We start from the raw sequence: 25,071 nt of genomic DNA, 5'->3' as shown, positions 1-25,071 counted from the left end.
AAATTTCGAATTTTTCACCTTCAGTGAAAATTTCAGTGAATAGCTCCTCGATTGTTATGTTCTCCTAATACTTCTACAAAAATTTCGAATTTTTCACTTTCAGTGAAAATTTCAGTGAAGAGCTCCTCGATTGTCATGTTCCCCTGATACTTTTACAAAAATTTCGAATTTTTCAATTGCAATGAATACCTACCCAAAGAAAAAATTGGAATTATTTAAAAAAAAAAAATGAATGACGGTAGGATTGAACCCGGGCCGTCGGCGTGGTAGGCGAGCACGCTGCCAACTCGACAACGCGCTCAATTCGAAATGATAATTTCATTAGTAGTATATATTCAATACATTGAATAATTTTTTTCACTTGAAACTCCACAAGATGTGGCTTCCCTCTTCCGCTCGTTCTACAATCGGTTAAATTTCCGTTAAACAATGAAAAAACAAAAAGCATTCATACCGCAGTAAATAAAATTCACCCCATCGACTTGATAACACCCCAGCATTGCAATAAAAATTTGATTAATAAAAAAAAAACACCCCAGCATTGCGTGTGGCGCCCTCCCTCTCTTGGGGTGCAGTACTACGATGACGCTGGGGTCACTCAAACCCCCAGAACAGAGCCTCTACCTCAGTCAATCCTCTTTGATCCTGACCTTCTGATTCGGCGCTCAATTCAGATCTATCCTGGCCCCCAGCTCCATCGGCCGCTTCCCGAGGCCGCATCAGTCACAATTGACAAATAATTAATAATTAGCCCCCCAAAAAGTCCATCAACAAATGTCCAGTTACGTGTTACCGTTAATCCAGTGATCTCCCCGCATAATTATCACCCATTCAATAATTACGGGCGGGTAACTTGAATATATTTGGCTGATTCTATCCACGAAGGAAACGAAGAGAAAAAAAATTCTGTGGGCAATGAGATTGTGAGGTGGAAAGTGGTGATTTTATGTGAAGGAATATATACATATATATAAATATATACGTAAGTGTGAGGCCAATCCGCATCACAAGCGGTTTCGTCCCCCAGTACATGGACTTATGTTGTTTGAAAACGCACGAACTCTATTGTTTGAAAGAAATTTACATAATGTTTATAAATAAAATGAGAATACGAGGATATGCAGAAGGAATACATCTGGGTCAGGCTCGAAGTTTCAAGTGATTTAACAGGACATCCAATCATTAAAATGCCGAATATATTGAGAAAAGTTGTTTAAAAATGATGATATAAACTTTTCTAGAGCCATTGTTACTATTTTACCATAAGTTTTCTCAAGGACTGCTTCACAAAATGGAGTAATTGCTGATAAATCGAAAAAAAAAAATTATAATTCAATAATAATTGGTTGAGACCTAGTTAATTACTGTCTTCATGACTCACAAATGGACTTGATAATGTACATCGTGTTTTCATCCGTGAGACAAATGCCAAAGGCCTGAGTATAATTGTCAACTGTGGACATTGTTTAAATAATTAATTCGCTTGTATCTGGATAGCTTTTGGCCACAGTTCAATAACATTTATATAAATAATGCAAAATTATTTGATCCTATCGAGTCTTACATGTCAGCAATTATGGTGTTGTTATTATTATGTGAATTGTATGGAACTATTTTGTCGCCGTGAAAAGTATGGAATCATCATTACTATATTATCTAATAATGATATAACAATTTTTATTACAGATTAATTTAAAAAAAGTATTTAATTCCCATCGAGATTACGAAATGTTTTCTCTCATCGACGGATTAATTTTTTAACTCCCGAATAAACTCACGATTTTTCATAAATTTTCAGAAGACATTTATTGACGCACTGGGATACCGGATGAGAGAGCATCACAATTAACTAGTCACTATCAAAAATCCATTAATAAATGAAGGAAATTTATTGATTGATTGACTGTTTGAATTCAAGAAATAATCACTAAAATGGACAATAATGTTGATGGAGACAATTTGAATCTGAGCTGCGGTGAGAATGACATGGGGGATGAGTTGAAAATTGGAGCTGACGAGACATACGATACGAGAAGTGAGGTATCCTCTAGCTCATCGGATTCAGACTCGACACAACCGAGTATAAGTTCAGTATCGACAAAATCATCTCGTGGTGACAATAAACGCAATCGTAGAACACGTCTTGGTAAACGCGGTCGCTCGCGTGATTCGAAATCATCGAGTCCCGAGGTAAAACGTGCCAGATCCAAGGATAGCAAAGCAACACCAAAAAACTACGACTACACCACTAAACTCAATTACTTGTTTAGAGATGCGAGGTTCATTTTTTTCAATGTATTTTATATTAATGATTTATTCCAATTGTTTAGATGCTAAGATTTTTTATCGGCAGATTTTTCATCATCAAGTCCAACAACGCTGAGAATATAACTCTCTCCAAGGCCAAGGGAGTCTGGAGTACTCTACCGCAGAATGAAGCTAATCTCAATCAGGCTTACAAGGAGTCGAGGAATGTTCTTCTCATTTTTTCGGTCAAAGAGTCGGGAAAATTTGCGGGATTCGCCAGGTTGAGCACTGAGTCGAGAAGAGATGGGGCACCTATTTCGTGGGTTTGTATTGAATTAATCCCAGAAGTGTGAATGAATAAAGAGGAAAAAAAATTATTTAAATTTATTCGATTCAGGTACTGCCGCCAGGATTATCAGCAAAAGCTCTTGGAGGTGTATTCAAGGTGGACTGGGTATGTAGAAAAGAATTACCATTTACATCTACCCTCCACCTGTACAATCCCTGGAACGATGGAAAGCAGGTGAAAATAGGCCGCGATGGGCAGGAGATCGAGCCTAGAGTTGCTGAAGAGCTCTGCAGATTATTTCCAGAAGACGATGGTAATAATAATCATTACCCTCTATAAATCTGTTTTCTCGGATGATTAAACGTAAAAATTGCTTTCCAGGTATCGAAATGACACCAATTCTACGAAAATCTAAAGAGGCAGCGAAGAATGTTGTAAAAACATCAAGAAGAACTAGAATAACCCGTCCAGTGGGGATATCCTCACGATTCCTGAGAACACGTGGTGGTGCACGAGGTGGACGACGACTTTTTTTGACATCAAGATCTCGATTGGCTTCACTAGCAAGAAGTGGACATTTGCCTGATCAAAGGGGACCTGGGGACTACAACCATCGCTACTCCTCGTGGTTCAATCGAGGAGATAGCTCTTACTCCAAGTAAACCAATATCTTCTTTCGAATTTTCATGACTTGTTTTGTCCCAGTGAAGGAGACAATTAAACAAAAAAAAGTCAGTCAATTCAGCTTTTCTGGGGATTTAATTAATTATTTATTCTCCTCAGGAGCTATGGCACATCGAGCATCGCAGCTGCAGCTGAAGCCTACGTGGCAGATTACATGCGAACAATGCAGCACCAATTACCCCCATTACCTCCCTACAATACTCCTTACGATTCCATACCCCCGCCTCCACCACCTCCACGTTATTACGACGGTTTACCTCTTTACACTGGCTCAAGCTCCCTCGACAAACGCAGCTACGAGCGCAGTGTCGACGAGTTTCTGTGGCGAACAGCAAGCCGACACAGTCGTCACAACGAGCATCGATCATCCCGCGATCATCACCACAGACATCGCGATCGCAGATGAATCCAGTGAAAAATAAAAATTCCTTCGATTTTTCGTTTTATAAAATTATCCGGTGGAGCTCATTATTTCGTCAATTTATTTTATCACCGCACGAAGAAATAGTAAGTGAATGCTCATCGAATTAAATCGAATCGAATAATCGAGCCAATCAATTTGTAATTTACGTATTTGATTGAATCTTTCCACTGCACGAAATAGTGATGGATCTGTGGCAATCACTGCCTATTGATTGTTGTAGATTTAAATTTAATTTGAATATTCGGATAAATGAGTGCTTGCGACAGATTTAATTTAAGATTAGGTAGTAAATACCACGCATAAGAGAATACTGGAATAAGTAGGCTAGTGAGAGCAGCGTGCGCCTTGAGTGGATGAAAAAAAAACGATCTTCTCTAGTTACTATAGTACATAAACTCATACTTATTCAATTTTTTAAGCTACACAGTGGAATAAACAACTTGGCATTGGCATGAAATATTTACAATTTATTATCCAAGTTCTTACGATTCCTACCGCGAGATTACTTTAAAAAAATTGATAACTCCATTAAAAATTCAATACTAATTCTTCTTTTTTTGTTGATACTGCCCCAAAGATTCCTGATATTCCCTGATAAGTCTCTCCTGGACTTCAGGATTACAAGGGCTGTACCTGCAGTACTCCATAGTGAATTCCCCTTTGCCCTGTGTAGAAGATCTCAATTCTCCAGAATATCCAAACATCTCGTTGAGGGGTACCTCACCATGCAGCGTAACCCATCCATCATTGCCATCAGTTCCAATAATCAGGCCCTTCCTCTTGGTCATTTGTCCCATGATAGTTCCTTGGAATTCCTCAGGTACAGTTATCTCCACGTACATGATGGGCTCGAGAATGCTCCAGGATCCATCTTCAAAGACCTGCCTGACCGCTCCCTGTCCAGCAAGTTGAAAGGCATACTCCGAAGAATCTACAATATGATGAGCACCATCCACGAGTCGGAACTTAACTCCAGTGATCTTATGCCCTGTCAGCAATCCTTTATTACACATGGCCTTGAACCCCTTATCAACTCCTGGAACAAACACCTTGGGAACGTTTGTACCAACAGTTTCATCGGAGAAGATAATCTGAGTATTTTGATGAGGAGGAAGGGGTTCCATGGTGCCTATTACCCTGGCATACTGTCCTGCACCACCAGACTGCTTCTTGTGAATGTAATTGAAGTTGCAGGGGGCAACTAAAGTTTCTCTGAAAGATACTTTGGGTTTTCCTAGGATCACCGGACAGTTATACTCTCGTTCCAGACGCTGAGCATAAATTTCCAAGTGAAGTTCACCCATTCCAGATACAATACTCTCCTTATTATCGTCATCCCAGAAGAATCGAAAGGTTGGATCTTCCTTGGTGAATCTGGCGATCCCCTTGGCGAAGTTATCTCTGTCTTTATTGCTCTTCGGTGCAATTGACATGGAGATGACGGGATCAGGTACGTAAATAGACTCCATGGAGAGATCCAACTTGGAATTGTCGACGAAGGTGTCTCCAGACGCGCAGTCAACACCAAACAGAGCGAAAATATCTCCAGCATAGACTGCAGTAACGTCCTCCATCTGATTGGAGTGCAGTCTCACGAGTCTAGCTATTCTAATCTTCTTTCTGTTCCTCGTGTTATAAATCGACTGGCCTTTCTCAAGTTTACCCTGATAACATCTAAAGTACGTCAACTGTCCGAATTTTCCAAGTTCAAGTTTAAAAGCAAGACCCAAAAAAGGCTTTTGACCATCTCTAGCTGGATCTAACAGAATTTTTTCAGGTTTCGCATTGGATTTCTCCCTGAGTGCATAATTAGTCACCTCTCCAGGATGCGGTAGATAATCCAGGACTGCATCAAGAAGAGGCTGAACACCTTTATTTTTCAAGGCAGTACCAACAAGAACTGGAGTAAAAGTACGTTTCAGGCACGCTCGTCTTACTGCGTCCTTGATATCCTGTTCTTTTGGAGTACTTTCGTTGAGGAAGAATTCTCCAAGAGTTTCGTCAACATTACTCAAATGTTCTATGAGCTCTTGTCGCTTTGCCAACGCCTCGTCCTTCATGTCCTGGGGGATTTCCCCTGAAGTAACAACTTCCCCATACTGTCCCTCAAAAAATATAGCCTTCTGAGTGATAACATCAATAATTCCCTTCGTCTCTGATTCTCGTCCAATCGGTAGTTGAATGAATGCCGCGTTATGGGCCATTTTAGTTCTCATCTGGTGGAGAACTTTGTCGGGATTAGCTCCCATTCGATCAAGTTTATTGATGAAAGCTAGACAGGGTACGTCGTAACGTTTCATTTGTCTGTTTACAGTGAGTGTCTGGGATTGTACACCTCCCACAGCGCAGAGCACCAACACCGCTCCGTCCAGGACTCTCAGAGCTCTCTCCACTTCCACTGTGAAATCCACGTGTCCTGGTGTATCGATTATGTTTATATTGTGATCTCTCCAGATTGTGTAAGTAGCTGCTGATTGAATAGTTATTCCTCGTTGTCTTTCCAACTCCATACTGTCCATTACAGCTCCAACGTTGTCCTTACCCTTGACTTCATGCATCTGATCAATTCTACCAGTATAATAAAGAATACGTTCTGTTAATGTAGTCTTTCCAGAGTCTATATGAGCGGATATCCCGATGTTTCGAATTTTCTCAATGTCTTTGTGAACCGCATATTTTTCGTACGATGCCATGCACCTGCCATTTATCTGTAAAATATAATTGGTGAGATATTTCGAGGATTTTATCATCCAGGGGAAGATTCTGGTCTAACCAATTCTGCGGAATTACCTGATTTAAAAAACTGGAAAGCTGTGACAAACGGTTGGGATTTATGTGGCCATTGAGCACTCGTAGAATACCCATTTTCAGACTGGAATATATTTTATTGAATTATAATTAAGTTATTAATTTTATTTTTATTCACCGGTTACTCCAGTAGACATAACACCGATCCATGGCACGTGAAATCGAGATGCACAAGACCAGAGGTTTCTCAATCTTCTTTTACGTTCGTGGAATTTCGGATTTGTTCGAATTGTTTCGTTTTTCCATGGAAATATATCCCTAGCTCCATCTCTACTCGATATATTATGATATATCTCGAGAGTCTCTGCATTTTGACACAATAGTATCGTAAAAAGAGGAGAACAGGCGACAACAATTAGAGATGCCTGTCAAAAATCTATCGTTGCCATCATAAAACATTAACCATATGTTTCAATAAATATTTAGATCCGTAAATTATTCAACTGAACATTTAACAACTAATATGGATTAACCTAAATACAACAAGTTCATAGAGACTTTGGAGGATGGATAATTGTTGGGTTTAATATAAAAATTGTTCGTAGGAGAAAATAAAGGCAGCATTACGAAATAAATATGGATAAACAGGATTTGGATAATTATACACGTGTTCCATTAGTGTCACTGCCAGATTCGATAGCAGCATGGCATGAGGATGTCCCATGGGTTCCAGGGGTGTCTGATACGGATTCACCAGGTAAACCAAATGGTAATGCATATGATGAGACTGTGTTATCAGATGATTGTGGTGATATAGAGAAACTTAGTCAATTGGAGAAGTTGAAGATAAGAGTTATCAACGGAAAGATCAAGGAGAACTTGTCGTATGGTGAGCTGAAGTTGCTGGGATGCAGCAGTTTAGGATTTGTTACTGGTAATTCCATAAAATACAATCATGTCTAGCTAGATGAATCAGAAGGAAATGGCACTGCATTTCCTTCTGATTATTAATATCGATGTCGTGAATTATTTTCTCGAAGTCATTGAGATGATCTGTAGATGATGTACGAAGGGTTCTCTGGCCAAAACTCCTGAGGATAGACGACGAGAAGACCCTGGACACATCTGAACTCTCTGATGTTCACAAGAAAATTGCTAATAGTGTCTACGAGCAGATTCTCAAGGATGTGACGAGGAGTGGAGGTCATCTGCCTCCAGATTCCACAGAAGAGGATTATGAAATTTTTCATCGTAAATTGACTCAAATAATTTGCGGGGTACTCCACAGACACCCAGAATTGAAGTAAATACACCGATAAAAGGATTTAAGTAATTCCTGACTGCATAATCTCGATTCAATTTATTACAGTTACTATCAGGGATACAATGATGTAGCAGCAACAGTCCTCATCGTCATGGGTTTGGAGAAAGGCCTCCTGGTGCTTGAAAAAATAACTGTAGAATATTTGGAGAGGTTTATGGAGCAGACGATGGAGAAGGTCAATCAAGAATTGTTTTATATATTTGCATTGTTGGAGAGGATTCATCCTGCTTTATTACAGCATTTAGAAAAGTAAGTGACATTTTCTCCACATTATTTTCATGATTATATATTTTTTTTTCATTATTTTCAGCGTTGAATTGTTTCCACATTTCGCACTGGCCGAGTATACAACGTGGTATGCTCATAAATACGCTGAGAATCGTAAATTACTTCACAGATTGTTCGATTTTTTCCTTGGAACACCCACACTGATGCCCCTTTATTTGAGCACTGTCATCGTTGCCCATCGTGACATTGAGATATTCAATACAACTCCAGATATGGGACACACACATAAAATTTTATGCACCGTAAGTAGAGCAACGAGTCATTTCCTGATGCCAGATCATTTATTCCATGTGTTTTATATCAATTTTTTTTTTTCCAGTTACCCGATGATTTGCCGTTCGAGGAACTTCTCATAAAAGCCAAAAATCTCTACCGAGACTATCCCCCAGAGTCAATAAATGCAGATGTAAAGGATTTCGATCAGAAGAGGAGGTGCAAAGAACGAGAGTGGAAACAAAAAGCTGAAGCTAATAGAATAGAGCGCGAGAGACTCAGACGATTGAAAGTTGCTGTACCCCAACCCAGAATACCGTATCGTCTGCGTTCGTATAGAACTATTACTGTCGTCACCATCATCGCCATTGGTCTATATGCATTTTTAAAAACAGGTTCTGGACTCAACTGACATTAGTGGAAAATCTTGCCTTAATTTTCTACACCAAATTTTTCTACATAACAGGCCATTTAAATTATCCAGAGTATATTTATCCAAAGATTTTTGCAGTGAGACGGATGCTTTTGTCTCTGGTAGCATGAGTTATTAGTTAAAATCGACCATTCCTGTGTGATGCCTTTATTCGCTGAGAAGAAGTCATTTAAAGGGATAAAACATAGAAAATGTAATGGGAAAATTGAATAATGGTAAGATTTTGGGTTTTCAATTTTAATCGTGATTGGATCGAATTCTTCGGGCTATTAAATAACTAAATTGAATTCTGGATTTGAATGAATTTTCTTCTCTGCGTTCACGAGGACTGACTAACAAATCCTCAACCTATGAAAAATTGGAGTGAGAGTTAATTGAACATTCTGACAGAACGTCACTGTTAATTATTTATTATAGTGTAATGAAGAGAAAACTATTGACAAAAGTGCAAATTATAAAATGTGTTAAATATAGACTCAAATGATGTGCGGATTTTTCGTTCGTGATTTGAAAGGAAAGGGGACAAATGTAAAAAGTAGAGAAATTGAAGATTCGAGCTGTGGAATAAACTATTGTTTTTGTCTTTTAAATTGTTTTCCCATCGAATTGCAATATAAAATGGAATCACTTACCGGTGTTGGATATAAACAAATGTTTTCGCCACTCACTATTCCTCGCACAATTGTCATCTTTTACTTTTGACTTTTCACACCAATTCTATCGTAAAATCACTCTCACTTTTATGTTTATATCTATCCCCCCAATTCAGTAACAAGAAAATTCCTTGAAAGAATTCCTTCAAAAAAAATCCAATGTAACATTTTTTGGAGCCTTTTGAGAAATTGACACTTGAAAAATTGATTCAATTAAATAAAATATTAATTTCTTCCATCGGCAGCCTTTGGTGGAGGAAAAGGACTTTTTTAAAATCAAATTTATAAACTAAATTGATTCAGCAATTTTTATAGTTTCAAGATAACTAGATACTTTAATATCACGTTTATTTTATGGTAAAAGGTAACATTTTTTAACAATAATCTTTAATCTTGATAAAAATATCTTCATTTATCTACATCAAATATACAACTAATTTGGCAAATAATTATTCCTGCGGAAAAATCATTCTGTGGTGTAAATCCATTGTCATTAATTGAACTATTTATGGACAAAATTGTCTCGACTAATTGGAAAAGGGGGAGAGATAAATTAAAATCAGACTTGTTATCTATCCTAAAAGATGAAAAAAACATCGTTGAGCACGTGGAATCGTCATGGTATAAAAAGTTAATAAAAAACAACTCATGCAGTGAGAACCGAAAGCTGCGTAAATTCGAAACAATCTTCACATTCTCCTATTAACTAATTACTAAAAATCCTGAGTTGTCACTTATATTTTCTCATAATATTTGTTATTCTATTCTTACGAGGAGATTCTCCATGGACTTTAACTCCTAATCAGGTAACGGGATAAATATTAAAAGGTCAGAACGGTTTTAATGTAGTTGAGAACTGACTGGTTGCTGAGGATCTGCATGTGGTCGACGTGGGGGAATACCTGATGGTAGATCTTCGCGTTTTGTTTGCCCTGCCAATGCTGACAGCCCTCAAGGCTTCTCGCATTGACTGTTCCATCACCATCCCCATTTATTAATTGAGGGTGACTATCCAAAGTAGCTCCTGCTTTATAAAATAATCTGCAAGAATGATTAATTATATTTTCTATCTCAAATGAATTGCCTTTCATTTTTATTTTCCTAAAACGAAATTCTCATTTACCTTTCAACTGTGTCAACGTTAGCTCCATGGAGGCAGTGAACCTCAACTCCTGGTGCTGTAAAATCTTTTTGATAGACCTCAGTGTCTTTCCGGAATTCCCATCCATTCGGCACATTAATATCCCTTGAGGAAAACGGAAACAGAAAATAAGTCAGGGAAGTGAATGATAAATATCAATTTTCCTTACAAAAAAAATTGCTGAAGATTATTGAGAGTGTAATTCGTCGTCTGCGTCTGTACGAGAACTTCCGAATTCTTCCAAAAGAGGCTGGAAGGAATGAGCCACCCCAGACTTGGACTAGTGATCTGCTGATTCCTCAGGATGCTCTCTCGAAGTAGATAAGCCCCCAAGTCATCCCCGATGGCGAATACTTTCAATGCCTTCACAGATCCTCCCCAGACAGCACCAAGAGTGATTAAACTATTGATGTACATGTTCTTCCATTTTTGATTCTGCCTCTGGAGAAATAGCAGACACATCGGTCCACCCATGCTATGAGCAATTAGAGTCACTGGTTGTTTATCGTTCATTAGATAAGTTTCTTCGATGAGAGTTTTCAATTTTTTGAAATACTCGCCATTTTCATCTGCAAAATTATTAAAATATTTTATTCAAAATTAAATCTTCATGGATTAATTAATGGTTTGAGGTAAAAGATGCACTTGCTATTGGTCATTACTTGGAGCCTTTCTAAAATCATAGGGAGCCCCCCGGAGCGATAAATTCCTCACGTATCCCAAGTCACTGACCAACATATTGCCGACATCCTTAAAATAGCCACCAGGAGATGCCTTGCTGGGGTCCAACCATTCGACCATAAACGGATCCCCCCAGCCTGGAATATTAATATCCACTCCTGGAGTGTTGCTTGTTGTTCTCGTTGTGTTGTCATACGTCAGCTTCATGTTATCAATCTACAATCATAACCAGAAACGTTCATTAAGATATCGCAATGGAATCAGAGATGAATCATACAGTACTTACGAAACAGTCGATAATTATCGGAACTAACAGCTCGAGATTCAGCCATATATTGAAATACTCTGTCGATGTTTTCTCACACAAATAATGAACCACCGAAGACTTGTTCAATTTCGCTTCTACCTGGCTTCCACCATCTCCTGGAACTGTTGATTTCAAGTTACATGAAAGTATTTTATTTATATTAATTAAATAATTGGACTCAATGATAATTACCTAAAACCACTGGAGATCGTTTATTTCCTCTAAATCGCCATGAGTCAACATTATTGCTCGCAGAGCACAGCAAAATAATGGAATAGATCAATGTACGTTTCGTAATCATTACTCGCAACACAATCAATTCAACTCCGATTAAGCTCTTCCAATAATTGCCCAAAGCTTCGACAATCTTTCGTTTAAAATACTTTATCACAACAATGCACAATCGTCGATGAATCCCTGTGGAGTGCTCACGAACATATAAGCACACTGTCAACAACACATGTCCCTCCAATCAGCTGATGACGCACTAGCCATCAAGAATCAGGCGATCAGCGCACCCCTTCCCCCAGAATGACAAACAAATGTCTTTCTGTGCGCATGTCAACGGTATAATCCACCAGGAACAACGCAGGTTCTAAACAAAAAGTGTAATAAATCATTTCTCCCTGTTTGTTTTCGATCAAACAATTTTTTAGACGAGTAAATATGGCTGATGGAGTGAAACAGGAGCACAAGATCGACGAGAGTGATAACTACAGCATGGAAAACAATACTGACCCCAAGAATGTCCAGGAATTGACGCAATTCGTAAGATTACTTCAATTTTCTATTTGTTTTTCCTCATTCAGGAAATTTAATTATTTTTACTAATTATTCTGGAATTTTTCAGGTGCAGACACTTCTTCAGGGCATGCAGGACAAGTTTCAGACGATGTCGGATCAAATTATTGGGAGAAATATCCTTTTTATCGAACACTTCACATAACCTTGACTATTCCCAGTAGTTTTTTCAGATCAGGTGTCTTTATTTCAGTAATTATTGATCCTCTCGTGTTTAATCCTTAAGAATAAATACTAGATGAAATGGGGACTCGAATAGACGACCTGGAGAAGAACATCGCCGACCTGATGACACAAGCTGGTGTCGAGGGCGCTGAGAAATAAGACAGCAGTAATTAGTCGTTTTGAAAATAACTCATTAATTGATGATAGGCCACATCGACGCACTTTATTGCAATCATTAAATCCACCTTGATCACCTTCTGTCAACATTATCAATAAAGTATTATTTTTTAAACTTACTGGGATAATTATCTAATTACTGAACAAAATTAGGTCATTATTCTTCAGTTTTTCGTATCAATGACAGCTTTTAGTGGTTCACCATAATTTTCTCGAAATTCTCCTAATTTTCAAATTCGATCGAGAATTTTTGGGATGAATTGGATAGAGGCGCCACCAAACGTTCGACTTTCTCAATTTCTCAAACCCCTTGATGAGGGAAAGAGGGGAAACGTGGTGTTCAGCCCCTCCACAACTCTCCAACTTCGTTTATCTTCGAAAAAACTCCCCTAACCCCCAGTTGGCGTCCTCATGCTCACAAACTGCCAACGAGTGTTGTAATATCACCTCAGACACAACAATAACTCCAAGTCAATAATTAATATTAATCCAACTGATACCTTTTAATAAAATGTGTGGACCAATGAGAAGATATTATATTGTTTATCCAACGTGTTTAAAGTGTTGAGATATTAATTTTGGGGTAATGAAAATAACGAAAATGGGTGAAGCAACAGGCCAACTATGAATCAATAATTTGATTTGAAAACATACATCGAGTGAGAGACAGCGTAATAATGGAGTTGAAGAGTAATGTCATTGCTGTTCTTTCGATATTTGTGTTTATCCTCAATATATTGTGTACAGAGTGCTCTCAAACAATTGAATCTCAGGGTTACTGTGCCCCCTACAATGGAAAAATATGCCGAAAATATTTAACTGGAATAGGAAAAGTCTGGTTCAATGACACAGCGGACAATCCAGGTGGTTTTCTCAACGAGGAAATTACCACTGATCTCTGGGAGGAATTGATATCAAAGCTGAAGGAGCCCTGTCGTTCAGCTGCTGAAAAAATGCTCTGCGTGTATGCATTCCCGATGTGCCATAAATCCGAGAGACTGCCCCTCTGCTACGAGGACTGCCAGGCGATAAGACATGAATTTTGCTTCAACGATTGGGCCCTCATCGAGGACAATAAACAGAGGGATATTTATATAAGATCCCGGGGTCATTTTCGACTTCCCGACTGCGATGTACTGCCAAAACTCAAGAAGGGTGTCACCACGTGCTCGCACATTCATCTCACTGATATGAATCAGGATCTGGTGACGTACGACTGTGTCAGGGATAATGGTCGTTTCTACATGGGAAATATGAATCGCTCCAAGAGTGGACTTGATTGCCAGCCCTGGGATACCCAGCAACCACACTTCCACAACAAACCCCCGAATGTCTTTCCCCAAATTCGTTATGGAAAAAATTTTTGCAGAAATGCTGGAGGCGATGAGTTGATGCCCTGGTGCTTCACTATGAATCCTGAAGTTCGATGGGAGCACTGCGACATCCAAATCTGCGAGAATCAGACTCAACCCAGTCCAGACGTCAAAGTCGACACCAATGAAATCATGATGGAGAGCCTGTTCACACCTGGTTTCACTCTGACATTATCCGCTCTAGGTCTCGTCCTCGTCGTTGGATCATTGGTCTCGATTTTTTTAACCCAGAGGCTCAAGAAACAACGAAACAGTGGATACTGCAATGCACCCAATCCAGACGTCAATATCGATCTCGATAAACTACCGAATAATGATGCATATCACAGGACTGGAGCCCAGCTAAATCCCAAATTAGAGAAGCTCGAGTTCCCCAGGAACAATATCATCTACGTCAGGGATTTGGGCCAGGGGGCTTTTGGTCGTGTCTTCCAGGCGAGGGCACCAGGACTCATTCCCAACGAGGAATTCACTAATGTCGCTGTGAAAATGCTCAAGGATGAGGCCTCCCAGGATCTCCTCGTGGATTTTGAGAGAGAGGCTTGTCTTCTAGCTGAGTTCGATCATCCGAATATTGTGAAACTTCTGGGCGTCTGCGCTCTGGGTAGACCCATGTGTCTCCTCTTCGAGTACATGGGGAGAGGTGATTTGAATGAATTTCTGAGGAGTTGCTCACCGTCAAACCGATACAAATTTAATGACAACGATGAATCAAGGCTGTCTCATATGGATTTGATTAATATTGCCATTCAGGTTGCCTCGGGGATGGTTTATCTTTCTGATCGTAAATTCGTCCATCGAGATTTAGCTACCAGAAACTGTCTCATCAATGATCAAATGGTGGTGAAGATCGCGGACTTTGGATTGTCCCAGAAGATATATCTCCAGGATTATTACAAAGGGGACGATCAGGATGCCATTCCTGTGAGGTGGATGCCACTTGAGAGTATTCTTTATAATAAATACACGATTGAATCTGATGTGTGGGCATTCGCTGTATGTTTGTGGGAAATCTTCAGCTTTGCTCTTCAGCCGTACTATGGAATGACCCACGAGGAAGTCGTCAAGTACATCAAGGAGGGTAATGTTCTCCAGTGTCCGGACAATACTCCACCCCAGGTCTACGATCTCATGAAAGTCTGCTGGAACAGGAGGCCAGCGGATCGACCGCCTTTCAGGGCAATCCATGAGACACTCGAGAAAATTAAGGTGGGACTCGAGGCAGAAAACAAATCTGACAGTATTGCATTGAGAATTCATGTTTAATACAGTATTATTGTTCGAGATATCTGACTTTGATGGAATTACATGAGACTGGTGTCAATAATGCACGTCTTTTGTACTTGTTTACATTATTTTTATTCTCTATGGAAAATAGAAGGAACTGATACAATGATACTCATACAAGGATTTTGAGAATCAAAAAACCTCAAGTGATCGTTGCATTTTTATTTATTTTTTTTTATCATTGAATATGACTTATTACTCTCTTCAATTATTTTTCTTTTTCTCTATATCGTCTAGGTTTATCATCTCTCTTTACACTAGTATTTCTCTGAGGAAAAAATGTGTATTCTTTACGTAAGAATTAGTCTGTTGTTTGTTTACTCTTGAGTAATACAATTATTCATTGTTCTAAATCGTGTATGTATAATGTACGTCGAAAAGAAGAAGAAAAATGAAAAGATTATGGCTATTAATTATAAATGCAAATGTGTTTTCAATACAACGTGCTCTACTTCAGATTTTTGTATTTATGTATATAATTGTCGTTGGTGTTTCATTTTTTCTTTAATACATTACCAACAAAATTTAACAATTGTAAATTTTATAACATAATTTTTAAAACGCAAAAATATGTCTCATTTTCAATTAACAATGTGTAATTTAATATAGCGAGGGGGCCTAGTGTACTATAGGCCAAATACCTTTTGCAGATCATTGTCTTTTTTATTTCAAGGTGTAATGATCCGAAAGAAAAAAAAAACAAAGTAAAAAAAAATAATGGCATTCGCGGTTGGGAATGAATGACTTATTGTATAAATAAAAGCTATGGAAATGGAATTTTTTCAGGAACATTAAGTATATACAATTGAACAAAAATAAATTGATTTTGTTTATCAACGTGATTTCATTTAATTTATCTGAATATATCGTCCAATTTTCTTTGTTCAAATATTGCAGGGGACTAACATGCAATCACTAACATAAATGGAATTTCAAACATCACCATCAACAAATTTATAAGACTAATGACTTTAGTAGGCCAATTAATTGATTACGATTAAGCCGTTAATTCTCTTGCTCTTCTGAAAATTATTCAATAATTTTCACCTAATACTTTTACTGATTTTCTCTCCCTGTTCGATAAAATTCGTTTAGCGCAGTACAGTCACCGAGATCTTTATCGATAATTTCAACAATTTTTTAAATTGTTATACTAAATATTTAAAACGTGCCACTCTCATCGACAGTGCAACAAGAACTATCATGATTTTTCACTCATCAATGATCCATTTCAATTGCAATTGTTCTCATTTTCCCTCATTAAAGTATATACAAAAAAGGACAGTAAATGACTCTAAAGTAGACTAGCCAGTTTGTCGCACAAAAATTGAAGAGAAAGAAAGAATCGAAGCTGGGACAGTGATGAAAATTTACAGTACAAATTGGGAGAATAAAAATTAATAATAGTTTTTCCAATTTACGATTTCCTTTGTCATTCCTCGCCCTCTTCCCACTTTGACTCCTCGGCTATTCGGTCGAAACAGTCCAGCAAGAACGTATACTGCAGCCCAAGAAAATCCAATTATACAAATAATCTACTCATGAATTTCTAACGAACTTGAGAATATTTTTACTTACATAGGGAGTGAAAACTTTGAGCCATCGTGGAGGTCGATTGTCCTGTCTGGTATATTGAAAACAGAAAGCCATTCCCTCTTCATCCACTTCCCATCTCGTGATATTTCTCCATTGGAACTCAACAACCTGAGATTCTAGTGTTCCATCTTCCTTAGCTGCATGAAGTTTAAAAGCTCCAGCCCCCACAGCAGCAATAACATGTCCCTCTTTTCGAGAGTCACATGCACAATGAGGAAATACAATATCCCCATAGCCACTGAGTTCTCTAGCTAATTTCAAGTACTCATGCTTTCTCGATGCATCTTGCAGAGCTTTCAACTGATACAGTCTCTCTCCAGCATTGATATGGCCACGATTAACTTCATCAACAGTCTGCCAAAAAATCCACGTGAGTGCCTGCTCACTCAATGATCTAGATATGTTGAATAACCACCTACGTATTGCCAGGCACGTGGCACTGGCAGTCGAGTAATTCTGGATATATAGGGTGTGGGGATGCTCGTGAGGCTGCAATTTACGTTCTAGAAAAATAATAATGATTAATTTACCCGAGAAGAGAATCCTATCACTAAAACAAATTTAATGACATGCTCACCGAAATTATACTCGACAATCTCAAAGAGGTAAAAATACTTGGCGGTTTCATTGTCCAATCCAATTTTACAGCACGTCGCTTCATAAACGTCTTTAGCCAGTGCTGCTTTAGCAACAGTCACAGTGACGACCTCACGATCTGGCAGTAGTATTTTTAAATCAACTGCTGGCCCTTGATCCCCATCCTCCTCCAATCTATCAGTCAAAAATTCTTGCATTGCATCACTCTCGGCTATCACACGCACTGCACAGACTTTTTCCAAATACTGCTCGAGTCCACGTCGTCTAGCATCCAACTGTTGCTCGCTCAACCTAAATTATAATTATTACAATTCAGATGAAATTGCCGATTTTTTTCTACAAAATTACGAGTAATAAATTATGAAAATGAACTTACTGGAAAGGCCATTTACCAGGTAGCTTGGGAAAATTAAATCCAATGAATTCTTTCTTTAGTGCCATCTGTAGAGCAGCAAACTCTCGATACCTCCTGGAGCAGAGGTGACGACCTGCCATATACACATTGAATACAACATATCTCTCGTATCTACGTTCACGAACATGATAATCTGGCACGCTAATTGGTAGAGAGCGTTTCTCACTGTAATCCACTGATTGATAACTGCAAATAAATTAATTGTATAACTTATGAGAATTAATTGTTGTCTAGCTCCAGCTGTAAGTAAAATTATCTACTCGAATCCAGCATTGTCGATTTGTCCACTAGACAAGTTTTCGAAGTCCGAGAAATTCTCTCAAATTCAGAGAAATTCGAAAACATGACTAGTAAAAAAATCGACTGGTTACCCTTTATATCCTCTTTACAGAATTATGCAATGACTGGAGTTTGGAATGAGGTAGTGGATGGATCATCAGACAGGTCAAGAGGTCACGAGGCTCTGCTGCCTTTCTCGTGGTGTATCACATTTTCGTAAGAGTGTACCTTAAATCTTCACACGGCTCCAGTCGTTCGGCCTCCTGGGGCGTCACCGAGATAACAGTCAACGTCAGAACATCGCCCCCTGATTTTATCAGATCTACCACCTGTTTATGAGTGGCTCCTTCCACATTAATATTATTCCTACAAAGACAATTTTTATAATTAATATTTATCAATCAGTAAATGGACTGTTTATTTCTAGTCTAGTGAGACTTACACTTCCAGAATTCGATCCCCTTTTCTCACTCCAGCTTTTTCAGCAGCCCCATGGGGCAGAACAGCACTTACATGTTGAAGTGGTGCATAAAGTTCACCATTTATACTTCTCAATTGACCACCCTCGCTCACCTGTCCACGTACATTGAAACCAAAACCAGTTTCAGTTTTGTAAATAGTAACACTTCGGGGTCCTTGACCAATTGGATTCTGAGTGTTGATACCATGCTGTGGTACACGTCCATTGTTAATCATTGTTATATTTTGATTCAATCCACAATCGTTACTCGCTGACGAAAGCCGTACCTCCGATGCACAATCCGCCATCTTTATACCTTATTTCAATCTCTAAACCCTTCTCAATGGACACCAAATGTCTTCGACACCAACAACTACACTCCACATTTCTTTGACAACACGTCCAGGTGTTTCCCGATTGTTTATAAAGTATTTGATGCACCTTTTGTCGACAGATGCACGGGGATAACGAGATGAATGAATTATTTGTGGGAGGAATCTGAATTTTTGCAGACCTTCATGATTTCCTCCCCCTATATCATTTTTCGGAGGGCAATGAGTTTCTTCGTCGCCCGAATCGATGAGAACACTCCTTAAAACGTGAGTTTCGAAAATCAAGATTCTAACCTGAAGAAAGCCAATTGGAGCAATTGGAGGAATTGGAGTCGTCGGAGTGTTAGGGAGTAAACAAACGGCTGATTAATTTTGAAGATTTCAAGATTTTTTAATAATGGGAGAGGTTGATATTGGATTTGTGGAGGAGTGTGAACGATGGAGGCTGCAGAGTAGATTTTTTCCGAGCAAAGTTGGAGGAGAGCCTGCATGGTTGGATCTGAAAAATGTACCTGGGGCTGAGGATGTCCAGTGTGGAACGTGTGGTGATCCATGTGTATTTCTGTGTCAAGTTTATGCACCTTATTTCGCCAATGATGCAACTTTTCATCGAACAATTTTTGTCTTCGTTTGTAAGAAGAGCGAGTGCTGTAAGGAGAATTATGGGGGAAATCTCAAGGTTATCAGGGAACAGTTGGGGAGGAAAAATGAATTCTATCCGTTTGATGCACCTGAGGAGAGGGAAGACTGGAGACCGGATTTGAGTGAGCACTTTTGTGGGGATTAATCGTAATTATTGATGGGTAATTGCTATTTTATTGCAGCTATCGATAAATGGACAAAGACCTGTCACGTTTGTGGATTGTCAGCCCCCAGTAAATGCGCTAAATGTAGGGAAGTCAGTTACTGCTGTAAAAGTCATCAAGTCATCGATTGGAAGACAGGACACAAGGAGATCTGTAATGATCCATCGAAGAAACTTGAATCACCGCATAAATTCCTCTTTTCCGAGTTGGAATTGATTACAGAATCAGAGAATTCAGAGGATTCTGAAGAGGAGGTGGATGAGGTAGAGAGGGAGAAACGGGAGATGGAGAAGTTCAAGTTGATGGTCAAGACTGGAAAAGCTGGGACACTCCAGTCGGAGAAGGACGTCGATGGGGATTTGATGAAAATGGTGGAAGATGAGGACGAGGTTTTCACAGAATTCAGGAACAGAGTTGATAAACATCCAGATCAAGTTCTCCGGTAATTCTTCATCTCTCTCTCCTTTTTAATGATTCATCATCCATTTATTTATGTTTTCTGATAGGTACGATCGAGGGGGCTCTCCTCTCTACATCTCTGCGCACAATCAACCCGAGAGCATTCCAAAGTGCGAGGAATGTGGTGGTGACAGACAATTTGAGTTTCAAGTACGTGAGATTATCCACTAAATTTATTTGCAATGCATCATGTAAATTTTGGATTATTTCGCAGATCATGCCACAATTGTTGAACTACCTGGGCTCCTCCGAGGATGTGAAGGACCTCGACTGGGGTGTCTTGGCAATCTTCACATGCAAAAATTCATGCATACCCAAATCTGGATATTGCTCTGAATTTATCTGGAAACAGGATATTGTTGGATCGAAAAAATCCCTGTCCATAAAAAATTCTTAATTCCATCACTGAATATCCAATAGAAGATTAAGAACTGGAACTTCCGGGATTTATTCTTATTTATTGCACATTATTACTCTTTGAATTCGAGGTAAAAACGTAATAAATAAGTTTTTTATGATTTATCTACACGTAGGACGTGACTAAAGTGATGCATCAGTGAGTTTTTAGTTTTAGAGACTAGAAAAATATTCATGCAATTGCGAGAAAGCTGACATTACGGGGAAAAATACTGGAGAGAAATTAATGCATATTGCACGTAGGCTTTTATTTATTCTCAGTACAAAAATAGTGCGATGAGTCATTGAATAAAATCCCCGGAATTATCTCGGACAGAGTGCATGCCTGCCTCCATCGACAGGTAATGTAGCTCCAGTTATGAAGCTAGCATCATCGCTTGCCAAAAATGCAATAGTTCTAGCAACTTCATCAGGCTTGCCAGGTCTTCCCAGTGCATGAGTGGTTTTGCTGCGTTCAAAGAAGGCCTGCAGCTCCTCCGGGCTCATTCCACTTCTCTCGTGAAGGTTTGTAATTACCACACCAGGATTAACAGCATTCACTCTCACCTGAAACCAACGAAATCACACGTGAATAAATTATTTATAAAAAAAAGAACCCACTATTTTTACCTGTTTGTCAGCTAATTCAATGGCCACACACCGGGTGAATTGATCAACAGCTGATTTACTCATGCAATACGCCAAAACACCTGGGAATGATCGCAAACCGTTGACACTCGATACATTGACAATATTTCCTTTTGTTTTTATCAAATGCGGAATTGCTAGCATCGTTAAATGGTACATTGATCGTACATTCAAATTGAAGACTCTGCGAAGAATTTAAATATAATTAAAATACGGAATAGGAATAATTAATTATTTTGAGCAGGAAGGGAGATGGAAGACATTGGAATATTTCGAACCTGTCGTACTGCTCTAGACTCGTATTTTCGATGCTTCCACGTTCAATCGTCCCAGCATTATTTATTAAGATGTCGAGCTTCCCATAATGATTGATCGTCGACTCCAGGATCTTCTTGGTGTCCTCCTCGTTGGTCAACTCTCCACGGATAAGCAATGGCTTTCTCTCCTTGTTGCATTCGTCAGCAACTTTCGCAAGATTCTCAACATTCCTACCGGTTAGTGATAATGATGCCCCCAGAGATGACAGATGAATTGCTGTCGCTGCTCCGATGCCAGAACTTGCACCAGTTATTAGAACAACTTTACCCAGGAACTGTGTCATCGTTGATAATTCTCTGGCTCTGCATCAGCCTCTGGAAAATCACCTAATTGATATGAAGATTCAGCTCGTTGATTATTATCAATGATCCAGATGGCGCAGTCTCCAATTTGCTTTCTTCATCTTCACCCCTTCGTCTGCGATTCCAGCGGTCAATTCCGCTGATTACGGTAACATCCGCTAAATAAATGTTTAGAAAGGCTATCATCACTCCTTGGACCGTCTTCACCGGCGGAAAACACGTGGGGAACATTGAAGTTATCAGTGATCTACAAGTAATTCTCTCCTGATTAATATTAAGCGGGAAAACGACCTGTATTCAATGGGAAATTACGTCCTCCCGAGTTTTTCCGAGAATTTTCACTATGGATGAATTTTTTTTTTGGTTGATTGGTTGAATATCTTCCATAGCACCTCCAGGTGGAGATATCGCAGGGGATTTATATGAGGTGATTAATGAGTAATTATCCAAACATCAATGATCATTCTCATAAAATATTTCCAAATGCTTTTAAAAAAAAAAGCCATCACTCCGACGCACAGGGGAAATTTCATAAATTCAACGTTCGCTGCTTTGACGACTTGTGGTACACTAGTACCACACGAAATTATTTATGGACACACGCATTACACGTAAATGTAGATGTGGGGAGGTGGGTTTTGTACGCAAGCGCTTTCCAAGTTTTTTAACGAGTTGAGACCAGCCATTGGAGTCTACCTGGGATTGCTGCTGTTTGCTGATCAATTTTGACGTTTTATCATTTATTTTCGTGTGATTATTCCCAATAATACCAACCGAAAATGGTGAGTAAACACTTATTAATTGTTTAAAAATTGTCAACGTTTAGATAATTTTTACTTGGGGATAATAAATCCCAATGTTTTGGATTTTACTCTCAAAATATAAACGTCTTACCTGTTTTTTTTTTGTCTACACTCCATTTCATCCAACACTTTACCTTGAAATAACACATTTCTTCATCGTTTTCAGGGTAACGAGAGCTCCCTACCCATGGAACTCTGTTCAAATTGTGAGTCTTTGGTTTTTTTCTAAAATCAATTTGTAAATGAATTTGTGATTTTTTATGGCTTTCATTGAGTTTTGTGGTTACTTGGGGGAATTATCGGTTAGCCATTACCGTTTTGATAATTTTATTGATGTTGAAATGATGTTGCAGTTGATGCTGATGAAATAAGAAGATTGGGAAAGAGATTTAGGAAATTGGATCTTGATAACAGTGGGGCATTGAGTATCGATGAGTTCATGTCATTACCAGAGTTACAACAAAATCCACTTGTACAACGTGTCATTGATATTTTTGATGCTGATGGCAATGGGGAGGTGGATTTCAAGGAGTTTATTCAAGGAGTATCGCAGTTCAGTGTCAAGGTGAGGAGAGATTATTTTATTTCAATCGTTTCGATTATTCACTTTTTGGGGTGGAATTTTATTTTTTTAGGGTGATAAGGAGAGTAAATTGCGGTTTGCATTCAGAATTTATGATATGGACAATGATGGATTTATTAGTAATGGTGAATTGTTCCAAGTACTCAAGATGATGGTAGGAAATAATCTTAAAGACACTCAATTACAACAAATTGTCGACAAGACAATACTCTTCGCTGATAAGGACGAGGATGGGAAAATTAGCTTCGAAGAGTTTTGCTCTGTAAGTTTATTGCAAAATTCGCATCTCAAGGGTTCGTCAGAATTTATTTATTAATATATTTATTAATCTTTCAGGTGGTCGGTAACACCGATATTCATAAGAAAATGGTGGTTGACGTATAATCAATCAATTTATCCTAGATAAAAAAAAATGAAAAGAAAGGAATGTTGCAGAAATGCTGAGCGTTGATAAACTTCGACTTCATTATTGCATTAAATAGTTTATAAGAACCCAAAAAATGCTATAGATTCACTCGATAATTATAGAAGCAAAGATCTGTTTAGATAAACAAAAAAAAATGAGGAAACTAACGCTAGAACAATTCTCGATACATTTTTATCATAAATAATTTCTCACTAACTAAAAAACTGATCCACGCAGGGATCACTCTTTTTTCCATTTCTCCAGAGCACAAAGAAATATTTCTGATTGAAATAATCGTAAAAATACTTATCGTGTTGAATATTGTGCAATTGCTAGGAAAAAACAAAATGTTTTATGATCTTTACTCCCTTATTTTTCTTCTCTTTTCTGTTATTTATTATTTAGTTTATTCCTGTAAATTTTTTGAAAGATAGTTTACATATTTTTTAATTTTATTTAAGGATAATTTACAGTGCAAATGTTTTCCGAACAGTCAAAGATAAATAACCAAATGCATAAGAAGGGAGAAAAAAGTGCTCCAAATATTCATTACCGTTGTTTAATCTTAATTAGTAAAGTTAAGCCATTGAAGGCCTTGGTACTTCATTTAATTTTTCTCATTATTTTCAACAATATTTGTTTTTTCTTCATTCAACGGCGAGAAAATATGGGGAAAAAAGGAAGAAAAAAAAGTAATAAAACACCGAGACATTTACCATGTCCTGGCCAAAATGTTTTTTGATCGTATACATTTAAATAATTAAATTAAGTTGTTAGATAACACAATTACACACGAAAGAATATAAAAGGGAGGGCACATGAAAATAACAGCAAGAAAATTTTGATGAATTTTAAAACTCATGGACACGAAAATTCAATCGTCACATTAACACTTTAAGTTGATAAAAATGAATAAATACAAAAGAAAAGAATACAAAGACTGAAATTGAACATAATGAAATCTCTCGAATGTGTAATTGTGTTGAGATAACTCATTTCACTCGTGTGTTATTTACGTAATTTTAATTGTAACATTCATAATTATATGTATATATTATACAGCGAGCATGTGAATTAACACTGACTCGATCCACAGTAACGACTCCAAAAAAAAAATTATAAAAATAATTGCAGAGTGTTGCCTCGATCAGTGTCAATTCCCATGGAATTGAGAAGAAAATATTTGAAGAAACCCGATCCGCAATCAATTTATGCCATTATTACTGTTTCTATATAATGAATAATGTTATTATCTTACATTAAAAGTATCTTATCATAATGAGTGAAGGACAGAATACAAATTTTGTCTAATCAAAGTTAACAAAAAAGAGAAATTATGAAAAAATCCAATTTAAATATGAAATATATGAATCTCTCGATCCTGTGCACAATTGAATTATTTTTACATTTTTTTCTTCCCTCAACCCTCCCCTCCT

The 25,071-nt window shown here is 38.1% G+C and overlaps 10 protein-coding genes across 15 annotated transcripts; 6 read left to right on the top strand and 4 right to left on the bottom strand.

Moving 5' to 3' along the window:
• The first annotated feature begins 688 nt into the window (after positions 1–688).
• On the top strand, positions 689–4,101 carry Ythdc1 (YTH domain containing 1). Of its 3 annotated transcripts, none has more exons than XM_011300800.1 (6): positions 689–982; positions 1,799–2,279; positions 2,354–2,570; positions 2,645–2,849; positions 2,918–3,194; positions 3,320–4,101. In XM_011300800.1, the coding sequence occupies exons 2-6, from the start codon at positions 1,933–1,935 to the stop codon at positions 3,624–3,626; spliced, it is 1,353 nt and encodes a 450-aa protein (XP_011299102.1). In that variant the 5' UTR covers positions 689–982; positions 1,799–1,932; the 3' UTR covers positions 3,627–4,101. The 3 variants fall into 3 exon arrangements, with proteins under 3 accessions (XP_011299102.1, XP_011299104.1, XP_011299103.1); XM_011300802.1 differs by having other exon boundaries at positions 689–1,139; XM_011300801.1 differs by having other exon boundaries at positions 689–1,630.
• A 68-nt stretch (positions 4,102–4,169) lies between these two features.
• On the bottom strand, positions 4,170–6,653 carry mEFG1 (mitochondrial translation elongation factor G 1). Its single transcript, XM_011300799.1, has 2 exons — positions 6,435–6,653; positions 4,170–6,352 (listed from the first exon to the last, which is right to left on the bottom strand). Exons 1-2 carry the CDS (start codon positions 6,507–6,509, stop codon positions 4,187–4,189), a joined length of 2,241 nt encoding a protein of 746 aa, XP_011299101.1. The 5' UTR covers positions 6,510–6,653; the 3' UTR covers positions 4,170–4,186.
• A 108-nt stretch (positions 6,654–6,761) lies between these two features.
• LOC105264142 (TBC1 domain family member 20) lies at positions 6,762–9,240 on the top strand. Of its 3 annotated transcripts, XM_011300797.1 has the most exons (6): positions 6,762–7,149; positions 7,210–7,326; positions 7,452–7,695; positions 7,762–7,965; positions 8,027–8,246; positions 8,324–9,240. In XM_011300797.1, the coding sequence occupies exons 1-6, from the start codon at positions 7,029–7,031 to the stop codon at positions 8,627–8,629; spliced, it is 1,212 nt and encodes a 403-aa protein (XP_011299099.1). In that variant the 5' UTR covers positions 6,762–7,028; the 3' UTR covers positions 8,630–9,240. The 3 variants fall into 3 exon arrangements, with proteins under 3 accessions (XP_011299099.1, XP_011299098.1, XP_011299100.1); XM_011300796.1 differs by having other exon boundaries at positions 6,762–7,326; XM_011300798.1 differs by lacking the exon at positions 6,762–7,149 and having other exon boundaries at positions 7,218–7,326; positions 7,465–7,695.
• A 535-nt stretch (positions 9,241–9,775) lies between these two features.
• On the bottom strand, positions 9,776–11,900 carry LOC105264140 (group XV phospholipase A2). The gene is made up of 6 exons (XM_011300793.1): positions 11,625–11,900; positions 11,412–11,554; positions 11,107–11,341; positions 10,614–11,013; positions 10,427–10,549; positions 9,776–10,344 (listed from the first exon to the last, which is right to left on the bottom strand). Exons 1-6 carry the CDS (start codon positions 11,731–11,733, stop codon positions 10,125–10,127), a joined length of 1,230 nt encoding a protein of 409 aa, XP_011299095.1. The 5' UTR covers positions 11,734–11,900; the 3' UTR covers positions 9,776–10,124.
• Positions 11,901–11,984: 84 nt separating this feature from the next.
• Positions 11,985–12,694, top strand: LOC105264141 (heat shock factor-binding protein 1-like). Its single transcript, XM_011300795.1, has 3 exons — positions 11,985–12,200; positions 12,283–12,349; positions 12,469–12,694. The coding sequence occupies exons 1-3, from the start codon at positions 12,099–12,101 to the stop codon at positions 12,555–12,557; spliced, it is 258 nt and encodes an 85-aa protein (XP_011299097.1). The 5' UTR covers positions 11,985–12,098; the 3' UTR covers positions 12,558–12,694.
• Positions 12,695–12,776: 82 nt separating this feature from the next.
• On the top strand, positions 12,777–15,234 carry Nrk (Neurospecific receptor kinase). Its single transcript, XM_011300792.1, has one exon. The coding sequence runs from the start codon at positions 13,253–13,255 to the stop codon at positions 15,212–15,214; it is 1,962 nt and encodes a 653-aa protein (XP_011299094.1). The 5' UTR covers positions 12,777–13,252; the 3' UTR covers positions 15,215–15,234.
• A 239-nt stretch (positions 15,235–15,473) lies between these two features.
• Snx27 (sorting nexin 27) lies at positions 15,474–19,127 on the bottom strand. The gene is made up of 6 exons (XM_011300789.1): positions 18,565–19,127; positions 18,351–18,488; positions 17,805–18,029; positions 17,409–17,719; positions 16,814–17,334; positions 15,474–16,736 (listed from the first exon to the last, which is right to left on the bottom strand). The coding sequence occupies exons 1-6, from the start codon at positions 18,888–18,890 to the stop codon at positions 16,668–16,670; spliced, it is 1,590 nt and encodes a 529-aa protein (XP_011299091.1). The 5' UTR covers positions 18,891–19,127; the 3' UTR covers positions 15,474–16,667.
• A 79-nt stretch (positions 19,128–19,206) lies between these two features.
• On the top strand, positions 19,207–20,839 carry Zfrp8 (Zinc finger protein RP-8). 2 transcript variants are annotated; one of them, XR_891966.1, is made up of 5 exons: positions 19,207–19,678; positions 19,739–20,162; positions 20,227–20,329; positions 20,394–20,667; positions 20,748–20,839. XR_891966.1 is itself a non-coding variant. In XM_011300790.1 (4 exons), exons 1-4 carry the CDS (start codon positions 19,312–19,314, stop codon positions 20,574–20,576), a joined length of 1,077 nt encoding a protein of 358 aa, XP_011299092.1. In that variant the 5' UTR covers positions 19,207–19,311; the 3' UTR covers positions 20,577–20,701. The 2 variants fall into 2 exon arrangements, 1 of the variants encoding a protein (XP_011299092.1); XM_011300790.1 differs by lacking the exon at positions 20,748–20,839 and having other exon boundaries at positions 20,394–20,701.
• LOC105264138 (tropinone reductase 2-like) lies at positions 20,820–21,931 on the bottom strand. The gene is made up of 3 exons (XM_011300791.1): positions 21,502–21,931; positions 21,206–21,407; positions 20,820–21,142 (listed from the first exon to the last, which is right to left on the bottom strand). The coding sequence occupies exons 1-3, from the start codon at positions 21,822–21,824 to the stop codon at positions 20,900–20,902; spliced, it is 768 nt and encodes a 255-aa protein (XP_011299093.1). The 5' UTR covers positions 21,825–21,931; the 3' UTR covers positions 20,820–20,899.
• Positions 21,932–22,502: 571 nt separating this feature from the next.
• On the top strand, positions 22,503–24,426 carry LOC105264134 (calcineurin subunit B type 2). The gene is made up of 5 exons (XM_011300788.1): positions 22,503–22,625; positions 22,813–22,852; positions 23,000–23,211; positions 23,282–23,491; positions 23,566–24,426. The coding sequence occupies exons 1-5, from the start codon at positions 22,623–22,625 to the stop codon at positions 23,611–23,613; spliced, it is 513 nt and encodes a 170-aa protein (XP_011299090.1). The 5' UTR covers positions 22,503–22,622; the 3' UTR covers positions 23,614–24,426.
• Positions 24,427–25,071: the final 645 nt, after the last annotated feature.

The sequence above is a fragment of the Fopius arisanus genome, unplaced genomic scaffold (genome assembly GCF_000806365.1).
Source record: "Fopius arisanus strain USDA-PBARC FA_bdor unplaced genomic scaffold, ASM80636v1 scaffold00019, whole genome shotgun sequence".
Taxonomy (NCBI): domain Eukaryota; kingdom Metazoa; phylum Arthropoda; class Insecta; order Hymenoptera; family Braconidae; genus Fopius; species Fopius arisanus.
Note: the sequence above shows the minus strand (reverse complement) of the source record. Positions and strands in the feature narration are given on the sequence as shown.

Coding starts and splice junctions, on each gene's coding strand:
- Ythdc1 (XM_011300800.1), top strand. CDS start 1,933: ATGGACAATAATGTTGATGGAGACAATTTGAATCTGAGCTGCGGTGAG. Junction 2,571..2,644: donor ATGGGGCACCTATTTCGTGG/GTTTGTATTGAA, acceptor TATTCGATTCAG/GTACTGCCGCCAGGATTATC. Junction 2,850..2,917: donor ATTATTTCCAGAAGACGATG/GTAATAATAATC, acceptor ATTGCTTTCCAG/GTATCGAAATGACACCAATT.
- mEFG1 (XM_011300799.1), bottom strand. CDS start 6,509: ATGGGTATTCTACGAGTGCTCAATGGCCACATAAATCCCAACCGTTTG. Junction 6,353..6,434: donor TTTCCAGTTTTTTAAATCAG/GTAATTCCGCAG, acceptor TATATTTTACAG/ATAAATGGCAGGTGCATGGC.
- LOC105264142 (XM_011300796.1), top strand. CDS start 7,029: ATGGATAAACAGGATTTGGATAATTATACACGTGTTCCATTAGTGTCA. Junction 7,327..7,451: donor CAGTTTAGGATTTGTTACTG/GTAATTCCATAA, acceptor GATGATCTGTAG/ATGATGTACGAAGGGTTCTC. Junction 7,696..7,761: donor CACAGACACCCAGAATTGAA/GTAAATACACCG, acceptor AATTTATTACAG/TTACTATCAGGGATACAATG.
- LOC105264140 (XM_011300793.1), bottom strand. CDS start 11,733: ATGATTACGAAACGTACATTGATCTATTCCATTATTTTGCTGTGCTCT. Junction 11,342..11,411: donor CGATAATTATCGACTGTTTC/GTAAGTACTGTA, acceptor TTATGATTGTAG/ATTGATAACATGAAGCTGAC. Junction 10,345..10,426: donor AACGTTGACACAGTTGAAAG/GTAAATGAGAAT, acceptor TCATTCTTGCAG/ATTATTTTATAAAGCAGGAG.
- LOC105264141 (XM_011300795.1), top strand. CDS start 12,099: ATGGCTGATGGAGTGAAACAGGAGCACAAGATCGACGAGAGTGATAAC. Junction 12,201..12,282: donor TCCAGGAATTGACGCAATTC/GTAAGATTACTT, acceptor GGAATTTTTCAG/GTGCAGACACTTCTTCAGGG. Junction 12,350..12,468: donor GGATCAAATTATTGGGAGAA/ATATCCTTTTTA, acceptor AAGAATAAATAC/TAGATGAAATGGGGACTCGA.
- Nrk (XM_011300792.1), top strand. CDS start 13,253: ATGGAGTTGAAGAGTAATGTCATTGCTGTTCTTTCGATATTTGTGTTT.
- Snx27 (XM_011300789.1), bottom strand. CDS start 18,890: ATGGCGGATTGTGCATCGGAGGTACGGCTTTCGTCAGCGAGTAACGAT. Junction 17,720..17,804: donor CCTGGTAAATGGCCTTTCCA/GTAAGTTCATTT, acceptor ATTATAATTTAG/GTTGAGCGAGCAACAGTTGG. Junction 17,335..17,408: donor GATTGTCGAGTATAATTTCG/GTGAGCATGTCA, acceptor TTATTTTTCTAG/AACGTAAATTGCAGCCTCAC.
- Zfrp8 (XM_011300790.1), top strand. CDS start 19,312: ATGGGAGAGGTTGATATTGGATTTGTGGAGGAGTGTGAACGATGGAGG. Junction 19,679..19,738: donor AGACTGGAGACCGGATTTGA/GTGAGCACTTTT, acceptor ATTTTATTGCAG/CTATCGATAAATGGACAAAG. Junction 20,163..20,226: donor CATCCAGATCAAGTTCTCCG/GTAATTCTTCAT, acceptor GTTTTCTGATAG/GTACGATCGAGGGGGCTCTC.
- LOC105264138 (XM_011300791.1), bottom strand. CDS start 21,824: ATGACACAGTTCCTGGGTAAAGTTGTTCTAATAACTGGTGCAAGTTCT. Junction 21,408..21,501: donor AGTCTAGAGCAGTACGACAG/GTTCGAAATATT, acceptor AATTCTTCGCAG/AGTCTTCAATTTGAATGTAC. Junction 21,143..21,205: donor TTGAATTAGCTGACAAACAG/GTAAAAATAGTG, acceptor CGTTGGTTTCAG/GTGAGAGTGAATGCTGTTAA.
- LOC105264134 (XM_011300788.1), top strand. Junction 23,212..23,281: donor TATCGCAGTTCAGTGTCAAG/GTGAGGAGAGAT, acceptor TTATTTTTTTAG/GGTGATAAGGAGAGTAAATT. Junction 23,492..23,565: donor GCTTCGAAGAGTTTTGCTCT/GTAAGTTTATTG, acceptor TTAATCTTTCAG/GTGGTCGGTAACACCGATAT.